The 15317-nt window shown below is 49.6% G+C and overlaps 1 protein-coding gene, 1 long non-coding RNA gene and 2 other non-coding genes across 5 annotated transcripts in view; 3 read left to right on the forward strand and 1 right to left on the reverse strand.

Moving 5' to 3' along the window:
- The window catches only part of VAC14 (VAC14 component of PIKFYVE complex), a 114544-nt gene that overhangs the window by 90918 nt on the left and 8309 nt on the right, over nucleotides 1-15317 (reverse strand). For both annotated transcript variants that reach the window (XR_009181519.2, XM_058279748.2), the window contains exons 2-7: nucleotides 3092-3242; nucleotides 2738-2905; nucleotides 1935-1997; nucleotides 1363-1470; nucleotides 824-933; nucleotides 412-518 (exon numbers count right to left, since the gene is read on the reverse strand). Coding sequence is in view for 1 of the 2 variants with exons in the window: in XM_058279748.2 (XP_058135731.1) it covers nucleotides 412-518; nucleotides 824-933; nucleotides 1363-1470; nucleotides 1935-1997; nucleotides 2738-2905; nucleotides 3092-3242 (707 nt within the window). In the remaining variant the exon portion in view is untranslated. The remainder of the gene's footprint in view (nucleotides 1-411; nucleotides 519-823; nucleotides 934-1362; nucleotides 1471-1934; nucleotides 1998-2737; nucleotides 2906-3091; nucleotides 3243-15317) is intronic.
- On the forward strand, nucleotides 5474-5544 carry TRNAG-GCC (transfer RNA glycine (anticodon GCC)). The gene has a single exon. It is a non-coding gene; the product is annotated as a tRNA-Gly (tRNA).
- Nucleotides 5986-6056, forward strand: TRNAG-GCC (transfer RNA glycine (anticodon GCC)). The gene has a single exon. It is a non-coding gene; the product is annotated as a tRNA-Gly (tRNA).
- On the forward strand, nucleotides 6266-11833 carry LOC139436855 (uncharacterized). The gene is made up of 2 exons (XR_011646281.1): nucleotides 6266-6559; nucleotides 8314-11833. It is a non-coding gene; the product is annotated as an uncharacterized lncRNA (long non-coding RNA).

Genomic DNA, 15317 nt, shown 5'->3' on the forward strand with positions numbered 1-15317 from the left:
CAACTGCCCTCCAGCAGACAGCACAGGCCTGCCTGCGCCCAGCCTGGCCCAGCTGAGAGAACCTCCCGGCCCACCCAGACTCATGGCTAATAATAAGTGACTGCTGAACGAAGCAGTTATGTTTTATGGTGGTTTGTTGTACAACAGAAGCTAGCCGACACACAATCCTAACCTCTAAGAATTTTAACTCGCGATGCTAATGCCAGGCTTGCCAGCAGGAAGGTCTCCAGGTCTCACTCCCCCTCTGGAGTAGATGAACTCGAATCTCTCCCTCAAAAGGAGCCACCACTCTCTGTTCCCAGATCCAGCGTCCCACTGGTTAACACTCCTACTGGGACTCTCTGCTGGTCCCTCCTGTGAGGCAGAGAGCTGCTCCGGGCAGGCGGCGGCCCTGGGCTCTCGCACTCTCACCTGTGGTTTGGCAGTGGATCACCAGGATGTTAGCCATCTCAGCAAACTTAACACTGGAGGGGTTCTTCTTAATTTCCTTCAGGAATTCTCCAAGAACCACCTCACACCTACCGATGGTAAAAGAATGGAAACAGCACGTCAGCTGGGCTGGAGGCTCCTCCACTCCACTTCTGCTCCAGCTTGGCCACCAGCAGGTGACGATACTTTGAGACTTGTGTCAAATCCACTTATTTTAGGGGCCGGGGATTGATGAGCTCTTAGTGTCTCAAAGTAGGAAGCACACGAGCCAGGAGGATAAAGAAGGACTGTTGTGTTCTCGGGCCACTGTGTGTCTGTGGGGGAGGGGAGTGAGTGTGTGTGTGCACTCAGCAGTCCAAGCTGGTGGCGGTTGCCTGTCCCCTCCCCCACTCACATTTTCCGAATCTCTTTCCCGTTGTCTCCCAAGATCTGGAAGAGTCCATCCAGGATCTCCGGCAGGTAATCGAGCAGGTTAATGTCTGGCACGAACTCCAGGATATGGATCTGACCCGGGGGAAAAGTCACATTAGCCCGAGGACCTGGGTCTCCCCCTGAGTCTTCTGGCACCCCATGGTGGGAAGGGGTCCTGCTGAGCAGCATTTCACTGCCTGCAGGTGTCTCACAGGTGGGCCTAGTGGCTGTAATTGTGCTAGATGTGCAAGGAGTGGTAATTAACACCAAAAAAAGCATGTGCCAGGAGAGGCGTATGTTTTTTCCTTGAGAAAGCAAAGCAAGGGGAAGGACAGGCAAGGCTAGAAAAGGTTTGGCTGCCGGAAGAAGCACTATTGGCTTCCACGAGAGACCTGGGTGTTTCCTGGGGCAAGAAAAGAGTCAATCAGGATGGACTTAGGAGAAAAATCAGAGTAAACGTGTTTTCTTATTATCTAGTGTCAAGGGCTATTAAGAGGACAGTGCTGCAGGCCAGCCTCTTACCCAGGAGATGAGGAACTGCCGGGCGTACTGGTTGTTGGAGTAAATCCTATCCCGCAGCAAGGGGATGAAGCCCACCAGGTCAAAATTGTCGCTTTCAGTCACGATGTCCTGTGGGTCAAAGGAAGCGTGAGCTGCCGGAGTCAGAGACCAGGGGCTGCCTGGGCTGGCCCGGAGGGAGCCAGGGGCATCATCCTCTCACAAGTCGAAGGGCAAGTGAAAATGACAGACAGAAAGCAGGAGCCAAAGTCGAGGCAGAACCCTGCATCTCTGTGGTCTGGATTGAGCGCGCAAAGGGAGCCCCCGTGTGGAACAGGACAGGCAATCTTCCCTGTTCTCAGCGGGTTTTCAGGGGGCGAGGGAACAGTCTTGAAATTTGACTATGGTGGTAACATAGCTCCATGCCCTTGTCAAACGCCTAGAACTGGACACCCAAGACAGAATTTTATTGCACGCAAATTTAAAGATTTGGAAAAAATGGGAAAGAGCATCCCAACGACAGAAAATATAAGCTGTACAGATAAGATGAAAAAAATATTCTACAAAATAAAAAGGGGGCGACAAAGCACAAATACCTTTAAAAGGCGGTCTAGGAGCTCGGATCCGCTTTTCACATTGGGGTCTGGGTCAGCAGCCAACTGTGAGGGGCAGAGATGGAGAGAGACACAGAGCAGAGGATGCGGTCAAGATTTAAACAAGGGATCTCCCAGAAGCCCGTGGCCGTGGCCGGGGTGCAGCCTGCACATCCGACGGTCATGCCCCTCAGGGAACCCATCTAGGAAAGGCAGGGACGGAGGGATGGGCCGAAGGGCACTGGTGAGGAGCCGCGGGGTGGGGGAGCCCCACTCTGCACCCTGCTGTGCCTGGGTCAGCAGGGGGCCTTCCTTGGGGGTTTCCGATCTTAAACGCCAGGCCCTTCCTCTACTGAAGGCGATATTCTAGGAGCAGGGCAGGATCCAGCAGTGGCAGCACAGCCTCCCGGCTGCCCCGTGCCTCAGGAGGGAAACTCGGTGACGCTGGCAGTGGAGGGCACCGGGGGACCCCGACGCCTTTCTAGACAGAGCTTTTCCTGCAGCGTATACAAGCTACCATAACCACAGGGGAACACAGCCTGCACTTTAGCTTCGCCATCAGCACCATCCACGAAGGAGGCAGGTGCTTCGTGAACTACCAGCTTTTCCCACCGATCTGCGGTCGGGTGACATTTTTGTAAAATGCAATCAAAACGAATTACTAGAGAAATCAATGAAAAGACGCAAGCCCACTTTCCTTGCAGCCATCTGCAGAAACGGGAAAGGAACCAAGCTCTCGGGGTCCCAGAAGGCCAAGTTCGATGGCCAAAAGCAGCTCGGCCTAGCCTGCACCAGGAGCCCCTTACCTTACTCAGCCCGTCAAAGAGCACGTTGAAGTGCGGCAGCACGGCGCCCCGCGCCACCTTGACGATGTTGTAGAGCGCTTCGCAGGCGTAGTAGCGCAGCCTGCTGTCCGCCTCGCTGAAGCAGGCCAGCACCGGCTCGATCAGCTCCTTCAGGTAGAGCCCGGAGTCCTGCGAGGGGCAGGAAGAGGGCGGCTCAGAGGGGTCCAGCCGACACCCCGGCTCTCCTGGAGCCACACGCGCGCCCACGCGGGAAGGCTGGGATCAGGGACGGGGCTCCCGCCTGGGGTGAGGCTGCGGAGCCACGGGGCCCCCGGCCGGACCCTGCGCAAAGCCCGGCGCGAGAACGTGGCCCACCTTGCCCAGGGCGATGGAGCAGGCGGCCAGGCCGATGAGGCCGCCCTTCCGGCTGTGGGGGTGCTGCGAAAGGGCAAACTCCTGAGACAGGGTCTGGATCACGTGCTTGATCTGTGCCGTGTTGTTCTGGGCCACGAACTCCCGGACCAGCCTGGAGAGAGAGAAGAGAGGGGCGGTGGGACTGGCGGCCCCAGGGGATGGGCCTGGGATGGGGAGGGGAGACGGTGACCCATTTAGAGAGAGGAACTGGCAGGCAGGAGTCGCAGGGCAGGCCTTGCCCGGTTCTGCTCAGTTGTAGGCTTGGTCACGGTTGTTTCCGTATTCCGGGTCTCAGTTTCCCTTTGTGTGTAACAGAATGAGGAACAGTGGTGCTATCTTCTGAGATTTTGAGGGAACACTTGTGAATGTCTTTTTTGGGGACTAAAAAAATGCAGTGCTTTATTATTTGCTTAACCAAGTCTTTATTCAACACTTGGTCTCAGTGTGGAGGGGTCAGCTGGAAAGACACACAAACAAGCAACTGTAGCAGACGGTAGTAATATGGTATTATAACTGTAGCAAACTGTAGCGGAGGGGCACAGACGCTGCACAACTCCACGGCTCCCTCTGCCTGGCTGACTCAGGAGCCATTCGAGTCAGATCTGAAACCACCAAAGGCAGTTCCCTGGCAAAGAAAGGCAGGCACAGGGAGATGTCCAAAGGCCAAGAGCTCTGAAAAAATGGGACGTGTTAAGGGAAAGATGAGGACTCGGTGTGTGGAAGGGGTGGCTGGAGATAGCTGAGGAACAGATGAGCCAGGGGCCGGGTTTCAAGCAATGGAACGACGTGCTCGGACCCGCCTGACTGGGAGCTTTGGCGGCAGCCTGGCGCGGCTGGGCTGGAGAGACAGATACCAGGGAAACCAACCCGCCCCTGGAACACTGAGGGACCGAGGCTGGAACCTGGCTGAGGGAGTGGGAAAGAGCACAGAGGGACTGTTTTTAAGATGAAAAGGAGAAGCACCACAGCGTATTATGGGAGAGGAGACGGTGCCTCCAGATGTCTACCGCAGAACGATGTCAGCAGGAGACGGTCTGAGGGGGCCAGCAGGTTCCAAGGCAGCTTTTGCAGGTGGGGGTGCCTGTGGGTCACCCCAGGGGACGAGGCCACCCAGAGCAGGCCCTGCCCGGAGTGAAGAAGAGCAGAGCGAGGCCCGGTTCTGCAATCGACAAGCTTCTATTTTCAGAGCCCAGCAGATGCAGAGTCCAAGCCTCTGCCCTTGGGAAAATCCCTGCAGCGAGAAACCTCCCGTGGGAAAGCAGTGGCATAAGTGACCCAGAGGACTGAGAAGGCAGCTGCGGTCTGGGTGGCCAGGGGCCTCTTCCCAGAAGTGGGGCTCGAGCTGGGTCTGGATGCAGGCAGGGAGAGAGAAGGAAACAGGCATTCTGGCGGAAGGAACTGTGCGAGCAAAGGGAAGGAGTGGGCCTGCCAGCCTGGTTTGGGGCCCCAGAAAACAGAAGAGCAGTGGGAATCAACTGGGAAGGGCTGGTGAGGGCAAGGCGGGAGATCAATTTAGGGAGAACGGATTTCACACCATGGGCAACAGGGAAGCTTCTGGTTTTGAGGGGCTTGCTGAAAGTGCATCTGGAGCAGCCTGGAGTGCAGGGATAACAGAAGGTGGAGGCAGTGGGTGTCAAGAGATGATGGACATCTGCACGGAAATGCCTGCGATCACTCCCTGCTTTGCATCCACTCACAGCAGGGCCACTGCTGTTGCATAAACGGGAGTTTTGTGCTATCTTGAAGAATTTTAAGGATGGTCATGTTTGCAAGGCATCAGTTAGTCTGTGTGATTCCAGTTCTGTGTCAGGAATTTGCTTGTAATTCAAGCTGTTCAACAACAAATATGCTGTCCTGTGAGGCAGTGGGCACTCCTACAGAAAAGTTGTTCTCAGAGGGGTTGGACAACACAACGATCAAGATTTAACAAAGCACATCTCAAGGGGTATCTACTACATGCAGGCCCTACGTGCCTGAGAGGGGACCAGACCAGGCTCGCTCCTGAGCTCGCGGATATAGGAGCAGCGGGGCTACTTCAGGAAGGGGCCGCACAAATACCCTGGGAGGTACCAGCTTGTTCTGATTTTTATGAGGCTGTGGATGCCAAATTTGCCCTGGGGGGGCCTCTGGCTTGGGGTGGAAACTGACCACCAGTTCACAGGCTCATGCTCACAGCACGGTAAGAAAGCCTGACAGGAACGGTTCTACACAAACCTGCCTGGCTCCCAGACTGGACAAACCAGCAAGATGAGGCCCCAGTGATCTGCCAGAACCTGCCTCTTTGTAATACTGGTAGATCCACCCTTGAGAAGAGACCTGCAGGTGCCCCACAGAACAGCTGGAGCATTGGTGGTTCAGTGGTAGAATTCTCGCCTGCCACGCGGGAGGCCCGGGTTCGATTCCCGGCCAATGCAGTGCTTGTTTTTCTCTTTTTGCCCTTGCTGGGAAAGTTTCTTCACCAGACTCCTCAACCAGACTAGACGTGCAGCAGCCAAGGGCGCCTTGGTCAGGCCACACTTCCCTGCTTAACAAGCTCATGAAGAGCATCTCAGTCTCCAGAGAAGAATCATAGCCTTCATGCCCTCCACCTCCGAGGGGCCTTGTGCTGCTCCCCCTCACCCTTGGTCAGTGTCCAGGGGGAAGCTGGGAACTGTAAAAGAGCTTGAAGGTAAATCGACTTCTCTCTCTCTTTCCCCCTGTTCCCTGCCTCCTCCCTCTAGCTCAGGAGCCTAAGCTCTCAGTCCTGGCAGCTGTGATGATGTGGCAGCCTCAGACACCGGCCTTATGTTATGAATCAGCAAGGAGGTTCAGGCTGGGGCTAAAGGGAGTTGCTCACACAGCTGCCAGCAGCTGGAGCATTGGTGGTTCAGTGGTAGAATTCTCGCCTGCCACGCGGGAGGCCCGGGTTCGATTCCCGGCCAATGCAGGGGCTGACTTTTCTTTTTCAATCCTGAGACTGACTTTGAGAGTTATACTGCCTCTGAAACTAAAACACCTTTGATGAAAAACACTCAGCTTCCTAAATTCCACAAAGATCTAGAAATGGGGGCTCCCTGATCTTGAAGAGGCCAGGCTGTGGGGGTGTGCCAATGTGACAGCAGCTGGGCCTCCCCGTGCCTGGGCAGCCCCTGAGATCTCTGGCTGCCGACAGCGCTTCCTGGGAAGCCAGGATGTGTTTCCGTGGGAACAAGTTAGAGCAGCACCAGGGAGGGGAGCTAAGGCCAGCCGCAGGCTTCCCCAGGGCATCCAGAAGCAGCAGCCCTGCCCACCACAGGTGGCCCCTGGTACCCGCTCCTCTCCCACCTCCTGAGGAGCCAGGCGAGCGCCAGCATAATGACACATTCGCTGCCCTTGAGGGGCTCCATGCCAGCGTGGGGGAAGGAAACACGAGAACGCGAGGACTATCATGCAAAGCAGCTGAAAAGTGTGGTAAGAAAAGTGCCAATGAAATGACAAGGGTGAGGAGGGAGCAGGCAGGAGAGATGTCTTCGGTGGGAGGGAGCTAGGCACAGCTTCATGTGGGTCAGCACTCCACAGGGGGCCCCGAGAGCGAGCAGGTGCTCCATCTGGAGCTGCTCAGGGAGAGGCAGCCCGGGCGGAGGGGACACCTGCGCAAAGGCGCAGAGCTTCGAAGAGGCAAGGCCTCAGTGGAGGAGCGTAAGGGTCGAGAAGCTGCTCCCAGTCAGCTGGGGACCCTGAGTGCACGCAAGGAGCGAGGCGAGGGGCAGTGGGCAGCCACGGGAGGGGGGCGAGCTGGTGGGTGACCCGGCCCTCAAGGAGGGGTGAGGCGCGGTGGGGTGGGGTGGACTCCAGTGTGCTCAGAGAGCCCCGCCATCTCTGAAGGCCCGAGGAGGGCCGAAAGGCGCAAGAGTGTGAAGAAAGGGGCTCAGGGCCGGGCCTCGGCTCCTCCCTCACCTGCAGGAGGAAGACGGGAAGGGGGGCTATGTGAGCTCAGTGCCCCACCGTGGGCCCAGCAGCCCCCTTCTCCTTGGCTCTAAACCCAGGGGACCCCCCGCCCCCACCCTACCAGGGCTCAATTCAGGGATCCCAGGCTGCTGCAAAGACGCCTGGAGCCCCCAGTCTCTACCACCTCTGCCTTGCACTGCAGGGTAGAAGGCTCTTCATCTCCAGGAAAACAGGCTCCCGGCAGACAAGTGATGGTTCCCTGTGGCTGGGAAACGGGCACGTGCTCTCAGTGTTCACCCACACCGCCAGCTGGGAGAGCCTGGGCCTCCCGGGGAGCTCACACTAGGGCCATGCTGACCTCTCCAGCCCCCGCCCAGCTCCCAGCACGGCCCTCTAGACTCCTGTGCACTCCCTGCAAGAGTACCCCTTTCTGCCGCCATCCAGCCAGCTCCCAGCCAGCTTCCCCCTGGCCTCCCACGTCTGGCTTAAACCTACCCTCCCGCTTTTTTGAGCCTTCCAGGAAGTGGGCACGCCTCCTCTGAACCCTCCAAGCTTCAGAGCCCCTCATTCTGTGCCCAGCAGTGCTTGGAGGTCACCCCTGACCCTCTCCTGGGTGTGTTTCTGCTCTCCGTGGCTCCCTGAAAAGTCCTGGAGGACAGAGGCTGGCGCATCTCTAGTCCTGGCCCTCTCCTTGCACACAGCAAGCAGCTGGGGAGCCAGTAACCAGCTGTCAGGGGATGGAGTCTGAAGGCCAGTGGAGCCACGTGATGGCTCAGGGCCTAGAGACAGGACAAACAGGGAGAGGCCCCAGCTGCCCAATCAGTGTCAAGGGCGTGGACCACAAATCTAAGCCTAACCTGCTTGGTAAGTCAGATGGTATTTGAACAGTTCTAAGCCCCTGGCCTTACAATTCCTGTTACGTAACTCAGGAGAAAGTGGTTTAGTCAGAGCAAAGGGCCTCATAGCAGGACCCCAAAATGCAAACTGAAATGGCCCAGTTCATGAGAGCTGTGGCTGGGGGGTGGAAAGATGCAGACGCTGGGACAGGACCTGCAGAGAGCCTGGTGAGGGCAGAGCGCGCGCTCTAACACTCCAGCATAGCCCAAAGTAGCCCCAATCAGACTGCAGCTTGGTCTCTCCACTTCACAGAGCAAGTGCAGGGGAAAAATAGCAACTACAAGGGAAAGCAGAGTAAGTGAAGTTTAAAATGCGGGCACTTCCAGTTCCAGGTCTATTCTCTCTTCAAAAGACCACTTTGTCTCTTCTTTCAACCACAGGTTGGGAGGCATCAGTGGGGGATCTGAAGCGCAGCTGGTTTTGAAATTATTATTTGGCCCAGGAACTCCACGATCACAAACCCCTGGGCATCTCCACTGATGTAAAGGTCATGGGCATTACTGTTCCATCAGCCAGAGAAGAAAATCTGCTTCTGCCAGGCTTCCTTCAAAAGATGTTTTTTTAAAAAAGCACACAAAAAACCCTGGGTTGGCGAAGTGTCCTGGAGAGGCTGCTCTGAGCCCCCATTTGCGGCTGGAAACACCCACTCCCCACGAGGCATAAACCCACTCAGACCGACCGGCCACTCCAAGCTCTACACCACCCTTGACATTGCGAGGACTGCCATGCCCTTGCCTGATGGAAAAGGGGGGCACAGACAGGGCAGGAAGCATCTGGAGTCGGCGGCGGCACCTGGGGCCACCATCTCAGCACCGCGAGCACGGCCAGCCCTGGAGAGCCTCTCAGGCCACACCAGGACCGGGGGTCGTCCGTCTTCGAAGCACCCACGCCACATTAAGTATTTCAGCAGTTGGTTTCTCCTCAGAACTAGCTTCTCCAGCAATTACTGTTCTCCCCACCTTCCAGGTTCAAGGCCGAAGCTCAAGGAAATCAAGTCACTTTCCCAAGGTCACTGAGGATCTGAACCCTGGACACCTACAAAGCTTACGCTCTTTCAACTCTATCTCAGGTCCTCCTTTCCATTTCCTTAAACCATTTTGGCTGCAAACTCAAGACACCCAATTCCAGATGGCAATTTGCTTGTGCAGGGCTGAGGCCTCAAATGAAATATAGCTTTCTACATGCATTTTCTCACGTTGTTTGGTGTTCAGACATACTTGAAGCAGTCCTCACCATGCACAGGGAGAACAGAGGAGATGCTAAGAAATGAAGCTGGAGAACTGGCCTTTTTCCACAGCGAAGGCTGGAGGAGAGACCAACAGTTGAGCACTTACTGTAGGCTAGGCAAAGTGCTGGGTACATTACGTGCATTATCTAATTTATTTATAAAAGATTTATTTATTTATTTATTTCTCTCTCCTCCCCTCCCCAGTTGTCGGTTCTCTGTGTCTATTTGCTGCGTGGTCTTCTTTGTCCACTTCTGTTGTTGTCAGTGGCATGGGAATCTGTGTTTTGTTTTGTTTTTGTCTTTATTTGTGTTTCTTTTTGCTGCATCATCTTGTTGTGTCAGCTCTCCATGCGTGCGATGCCATTCTTGGGCAGGCTGCACTTTCTTTCCCGCTGGGTGGCTCTCCTTACAGGGCCCACTCCTTGCGCATGGGGCTCCCCTACGTGGGGGACACCCATGCGTGGCAGGGCACTCCTTGCGCGCATCAGCACTGCACGTGGGCCAGCTCACCACGGGTCAAGGAGGCCCGGGATTTCAACCGCGGACCTCCCATGTGGTAGATGGATGCCCTAACCCCTGGGCCAAGTCTGCTTCCTGCATTATCTAATTTAAATTTTAAAACTGGCCCCCGGGTTATGGACTATCATCTCCATTTTGCAAGAGAGTGGAAAACAGAGGCTCAGAGAGGAAACATACCCAAACTCACAAAACTTGTAAGTGGTAGGTCTAGAACTCAAACCTAGATTTTTCTGACCCCCAGGTCTTTATGTTACACTACCGTGGTCTCCAGTTATCACAGCTGGTACTTGCTGAAGGCCCACTGGCTTCCAGGCACTTTACATTTATTATTTAATTTCACTCCAATAACTCTATGAGAGGAAATGTCCATCTTCTTTAGTTCACAGATTAGACTTGGTGAGGTCCAAGGGTCCCAGCCTGTTGGTGGCTGAGGTTTTTGCCTATACTCAGGTCTCCACGTGAAGACATCTTCAGCCATAGGTGGGGCTAAAAATTGCAATGACTTTCCATGATTTTAAATAATTAAGTTAGATAATGCATGTAATATGCTCTGCATTGCATGTGCTCAAATAACCTATTAGTGCAAATTCACCCTTGAAAGCCTACACGTCAGTGGTTTTTAGTGTACCCACAAAGTTGTACAGCCACCACCACAATAGATTTTAGAACATTTTCACCACTCCAAAAACAAACCTCAGACCTATTACGGGCACTCCTCCTGCCCTGCTTGAGGACACCAATACTCTACTTTCTGTCTCTATAGATCTGCCTATTCTAGATGTTTCAAAATGAAAGGAATCCTGTAACACGAGGCCTTTTGGGACTGGTTTCTTTCACGCAGCATGACATTTTTTGAGGTTCATCCATGTTGTCGCTTGTATCAGAATGTCATTCCTTTTTAGGGCAGAATAGTATTCTATTATATGGATATACCAGATTTCATTTATTCAGTCATCAGTTGATGGACATTTGGGTTGTTTCTACTACTTTTTGGTTTTTATGAATAATGCCATTATGAACATTTGTATACAAGTTTTTGCATGGATGTATGCTTTCAATTCTCTTGGGTATATTCCTAGGAGTAGAATTGCTGGGTCATATGGTAACTCTATATTTAATTTTTTGAGGAATTTCCAAACTTTTCCAAAGCGACTGAAATATTTTATTTTCCTACCAGCAATATATAAAGGTTTCAATCTCTCCACATCCTCACTGTTTTAGTTTGCTAAAGGCTGCCAAGGCAATATACCAGAAATGGATTGGCTTTTACAATGGGGATTTATTAACTTAGAAGATTACATTTCAGAGGCAGAGTAAGTGTCCAAATCAAGGCAGCAGGCACCACTCTCTCCCTGAATATGACGGCATGCAGGTGGTCCTGGACTCCTCTGCACATGGTGGCACCTGCCAGTCCCTGCCTTCTCCTCTGGGCTCTGCAGTTTTCAGCTGGTGGCTGCTTTGTCAGTGGCTTCCTCTCTCAGCTCTGTGGGTTCTTTTCTGTCTTTATCCCATGTATAAAGGACTCAGTAAAAAGAATAGGACTCACCCTGGCATGCACCGTATTAAAGTAATCCAATCAAAGGCCCTTAGCTGCAGTAATTTAATCAGAAGTTCCCACATACAATAGGTTCATGTCCACAGGAACGGATGTTTTAAGGACATGATTTTTTTCTGGGTTACATACAGCCACACTTGCCAACACTTGTTACTGTCTACCTTTTTTATTATCGCCATCTTACTGGGTGTGAGTGCTATCTCATAGTGCTTTTGATTTGCATTTCCCTAATAGCTTATGATGTTGATCATCTTTTCATATGCTGATTGGCTATTTGTATATCTTTTTTGGAGAACTGTCTCTATTCCAATCCTTTGCCTTAACCTTGATTAGGTTATTTGTCTTTTTATTGTTGAACTGTAAGAGTTCTTTATATATTTTGGATACAAATCCCTTTATCAGATATATGATTTGCGAATATTCCCCCCATTCTCTGGGTTGCCAGTTCACATTCTTGATGGTATCCTTTTGAAACACTGAAGTTTTTTTGTTCCACCTGTACATTCTTAATTAAAAAATGTATTATGTACAAATATGTACATAATATGTTTGTTGGAATGATGCTTGGTTTAAATATAATACATATTAAAATTCTGAGGATGACTGTCTTGAGATGGAAGAATCAAATCAATACTTGTAAGCATCTGTAGTCTACTGCAAGCACACAGGTGGTGAACAATTTAAAACTGCACATTCCTTAGGTTGACTCTTCATAAGTAGAGGCTTGCAGCAAACAGTTATCTCTCTTGATTTTGGTGATTCCTTCTGCAAATTTATTCTCCAGCTCTGTGTTTCCAATGGCTTTTGCTACTTGACACATCTGCCAAATCAATTCTTACAGACGCGTCATACAATTAATTATGCTGCTGTATTAGTTAGCCAAAGGACTGCTGATGCAAAATACCAGAAGTCTGTTGGCTTTTATAAAGGGTATTTATTTGGGGTAGGAGTTTACAGATACCAGACCACAATGCATAAGTTACTTCCCTCCCCAAAGTCTATTTTTATGTGTTGGAGCAAGATGGCTGCTGACATCCGTAAGGGTTCAGACTTCCTCGGTTCCTCTCTTCCCAGGTCTTGCTTCTATCTGGGCTCAGGGTTCCTCTTTTCCCAGGGCTTGCTTCTCTTTTTTCTGTGCGCTTACTTCCCTAGGCTTCAGCTTAAGACTTCAGAATCAAACTCCAATGTTAAAACTCTAGCATCAAAAAGCCTCCTCCAACTCTGTCCTTTGCCACGTCTTTTATTTGTGAGTCCCACCCCTTGGTCATACCTTACTGACATTGACCAATCAAAGCCCTAATCATAATTTAATCATGCCCAGGTAAAGACCAGTTTACAAACATAATCCAATATCTATTTTTGGAATTTGTAACTGTACCAAACTGCTACAGCTGCCTTCAAAAATGTTTGTCATTTTGCAGATATGGGCAAATGCAGCTCCAGTTGCCCAGGTATACATTATATCCACTAAGTGAGGTTTGAATGAGCTTTGATAAGTTTCCTCATCAATTTCCAATTTGGCCTTTGCTGAAACTTTTGCAATCCTTTTAGCACATTCCTGCATTTGCCAAACTAGTCCTGCTAACTGCTCTGTTAATTTGGGCATCTCACTAGAATTCTCTTGAAACACAAAGCAGCTTAGTAATGCTGTTGCCTAAACACAGAAGTTTTAAATTTCAATGAAGATCTCAACAAACTAATCACTAGTAAAGTGACTGAATCATAATCAAAATCCTCCAACAAAGAAAGGCCCAGAACCAGATGGCTTCATAAACCATCTGGTTCTACCAAACATTCCAAAAAAAAAAACCCTCTAATTCTGCTCAAACTCTTGCCAAAAATGAAAGAGGGGTAATACTCCCCAATTCATCCTATAAGGCCAACAACACCCTCACATCATAGCCAGATAAATACCACAAGATAAGAAAATTACAGACCAATACCTCTTATGAATATAGATGCAAAAATCCTCAACAAAATTCTAGCAAACCAAATCCAACAGCAGATTAAAAGAATTATATACCATGATCAAGTGGGATTTATCCCTGGTATGCAAGGTTGGTTCACCATAAGAAAATTAATGTAACATACATTAACAGAATTAAGGAAAAAAACCAACTATCATCTCGATGCAGAAAAGGCATTTGATCAAATCCAGCACCACTTCTTGATAAAAACACTTTGAACACTAGGACTAGAAGGGTTCCTCAACATGATAAAGTACATATATGAAAAGGCCACAACTAATAGCCTACTTAATGGTGATAGACTGAAAGCTTTCCCTTTAAGATAAGGAAAAAGACAATGATGACCACTGTCACCACTTGTTATTCAACAATGTACTGGAATTTCTTGCTAAAGCAAGTAGGTAAGAGAAAGAAACAAAAGGCATCCAAATTGGAAAGGAAGGGAAACTTTCCCTATTTGCAGATGCGATGATGCTATATACATAAAATCCTGAAAAATCCACATAGCTAATAAACGAATTCAGCAAAGTGATGGGGTACAAGACCAAAAATTGGTATTGTTTCTATACACAAGTAATGAACAACTTGAAGAAGAAATCAAGAAAAAGACCTCCACTCACCATAGCAACTAAAGAATCAAATATCTAGAAATAAATCTAACCCAGGATGTAAAGGACAGAAAACTACAAAACATTGCTAAAAGAAATCAAAGAAGACCTAACTAAATGGAAGGGCATTCCGTGTTCATGGATTGGAAGATTAAATATTGTTAAGGCAGCAATGTTACCCAAAGTAATGTACAGATTAAATGCAATAGCAATAAAAATTCCAACAATCTTCTTTGGAGAAATGGAAAAGTCAATGTTCAAATTTATATGGAAGGGCAAGGGGACCTAGGCTAAAGGACCCATCTTGAAAAAGGATGACGTTGGAGGACACACTTCTCAATCTTAAAACTTATGACAAAACCACAGTAATCAAAACAGCATGATATTGGCACAAGGACAGACATAAAGACCAATGTAATAGAACTGAGAGCACAGATATTATCAGATATCAACCCTCCCATTTATGGCCAACTGATTTTTGACAGAGGGGCAAAGACCATTCAATTGGGAAATAACAGTCTTTTCAACAAATGGTGCTGGGAAAACTGGATCTTCACTGCCAAAAACAAACAAAGAATAAACAAACAAACAAAAAAAAAACCAAAACAACACAAAATGGATCCAATACCTAGAACTCTTAGAAGAAAACACAAGGAACCATCCTCAGGACCCTGTTAGGGAACATTTTCTTAAACTTTACACCCAAAGCACAAGCAACAACAACAACAAAAATAGATAAACGGACTCCATTAAAATTAAATCTTTTGCACGCAAAGGCCTTTATTATGAAAATAAAATGACAACCTACACAGTGGAAGGAAATAATTGGAAACCACACCTATTAGTCAGGGTTCTCTAGGGAAATAGAACAGACAGGAGATAGCTGTACACAGTATGAGATTTTATAAAATTGTCTCATGTGACCATGGGGATGTGCAAGTCCAAATTCCCTAGGACAGGCTGCAAGCCACGGACCAAGATGAAAGTCCTCGATGAGTTCCCCGGGACGTGCTGGCTGTCTGAAGTAGAGAAGAGGCTTCACTCTCTGAATGTTGAAATCCTCCTGTTAAGGCCATCAACTAGTTGCATGAAATATCACTCATTTCTGATGGCAATCTCCTCAGCTGATTGTAGATGTCATCAGCCATCTATACAATCAACTTACTGATGATTAAAGCCCATAAAATGCCTTTGTATTACAATTAGCCCAGTGCTTGCTTGACCAAACAACTGGCACCGTTACCTGGCCGAGAAGACACATTAGCCTAACCATCACACTACATATCTGATCGAGGATTAATATCCAGAACGTATAATGAAATCCTCCAATTTAACAAAGAGAAAAACAACCCAATTAAAAAATGGGCAAAAGACTTAAATAAACATTTCTTTAAAGAAGATATACAAATGGCCAGAAAACACATGAAATGGTGCTCAGTATCATTAGCCATCAGGGAATGGAAATCAAAACCACAATGAGATACCATTTCACAGCCACTGGAATTGC

The sequence above is a fragment of the Dasypus novemcinctus genome, chromosome 18 (assembly GCF_030445035.2).
Source record: "Dasypus novemcinctus isolate mDasNov1 chromosome 18, mDasNov1.1.hap2, whole genome shotgun sequence".
Classification (NCBI taxonomy): domain Eukaryota; kingdom Metazoa; phylum Chordata; class Mammalia; order Cingulata; family Dasypodidae; genus Dasypus; species Dasypus novemcinctus.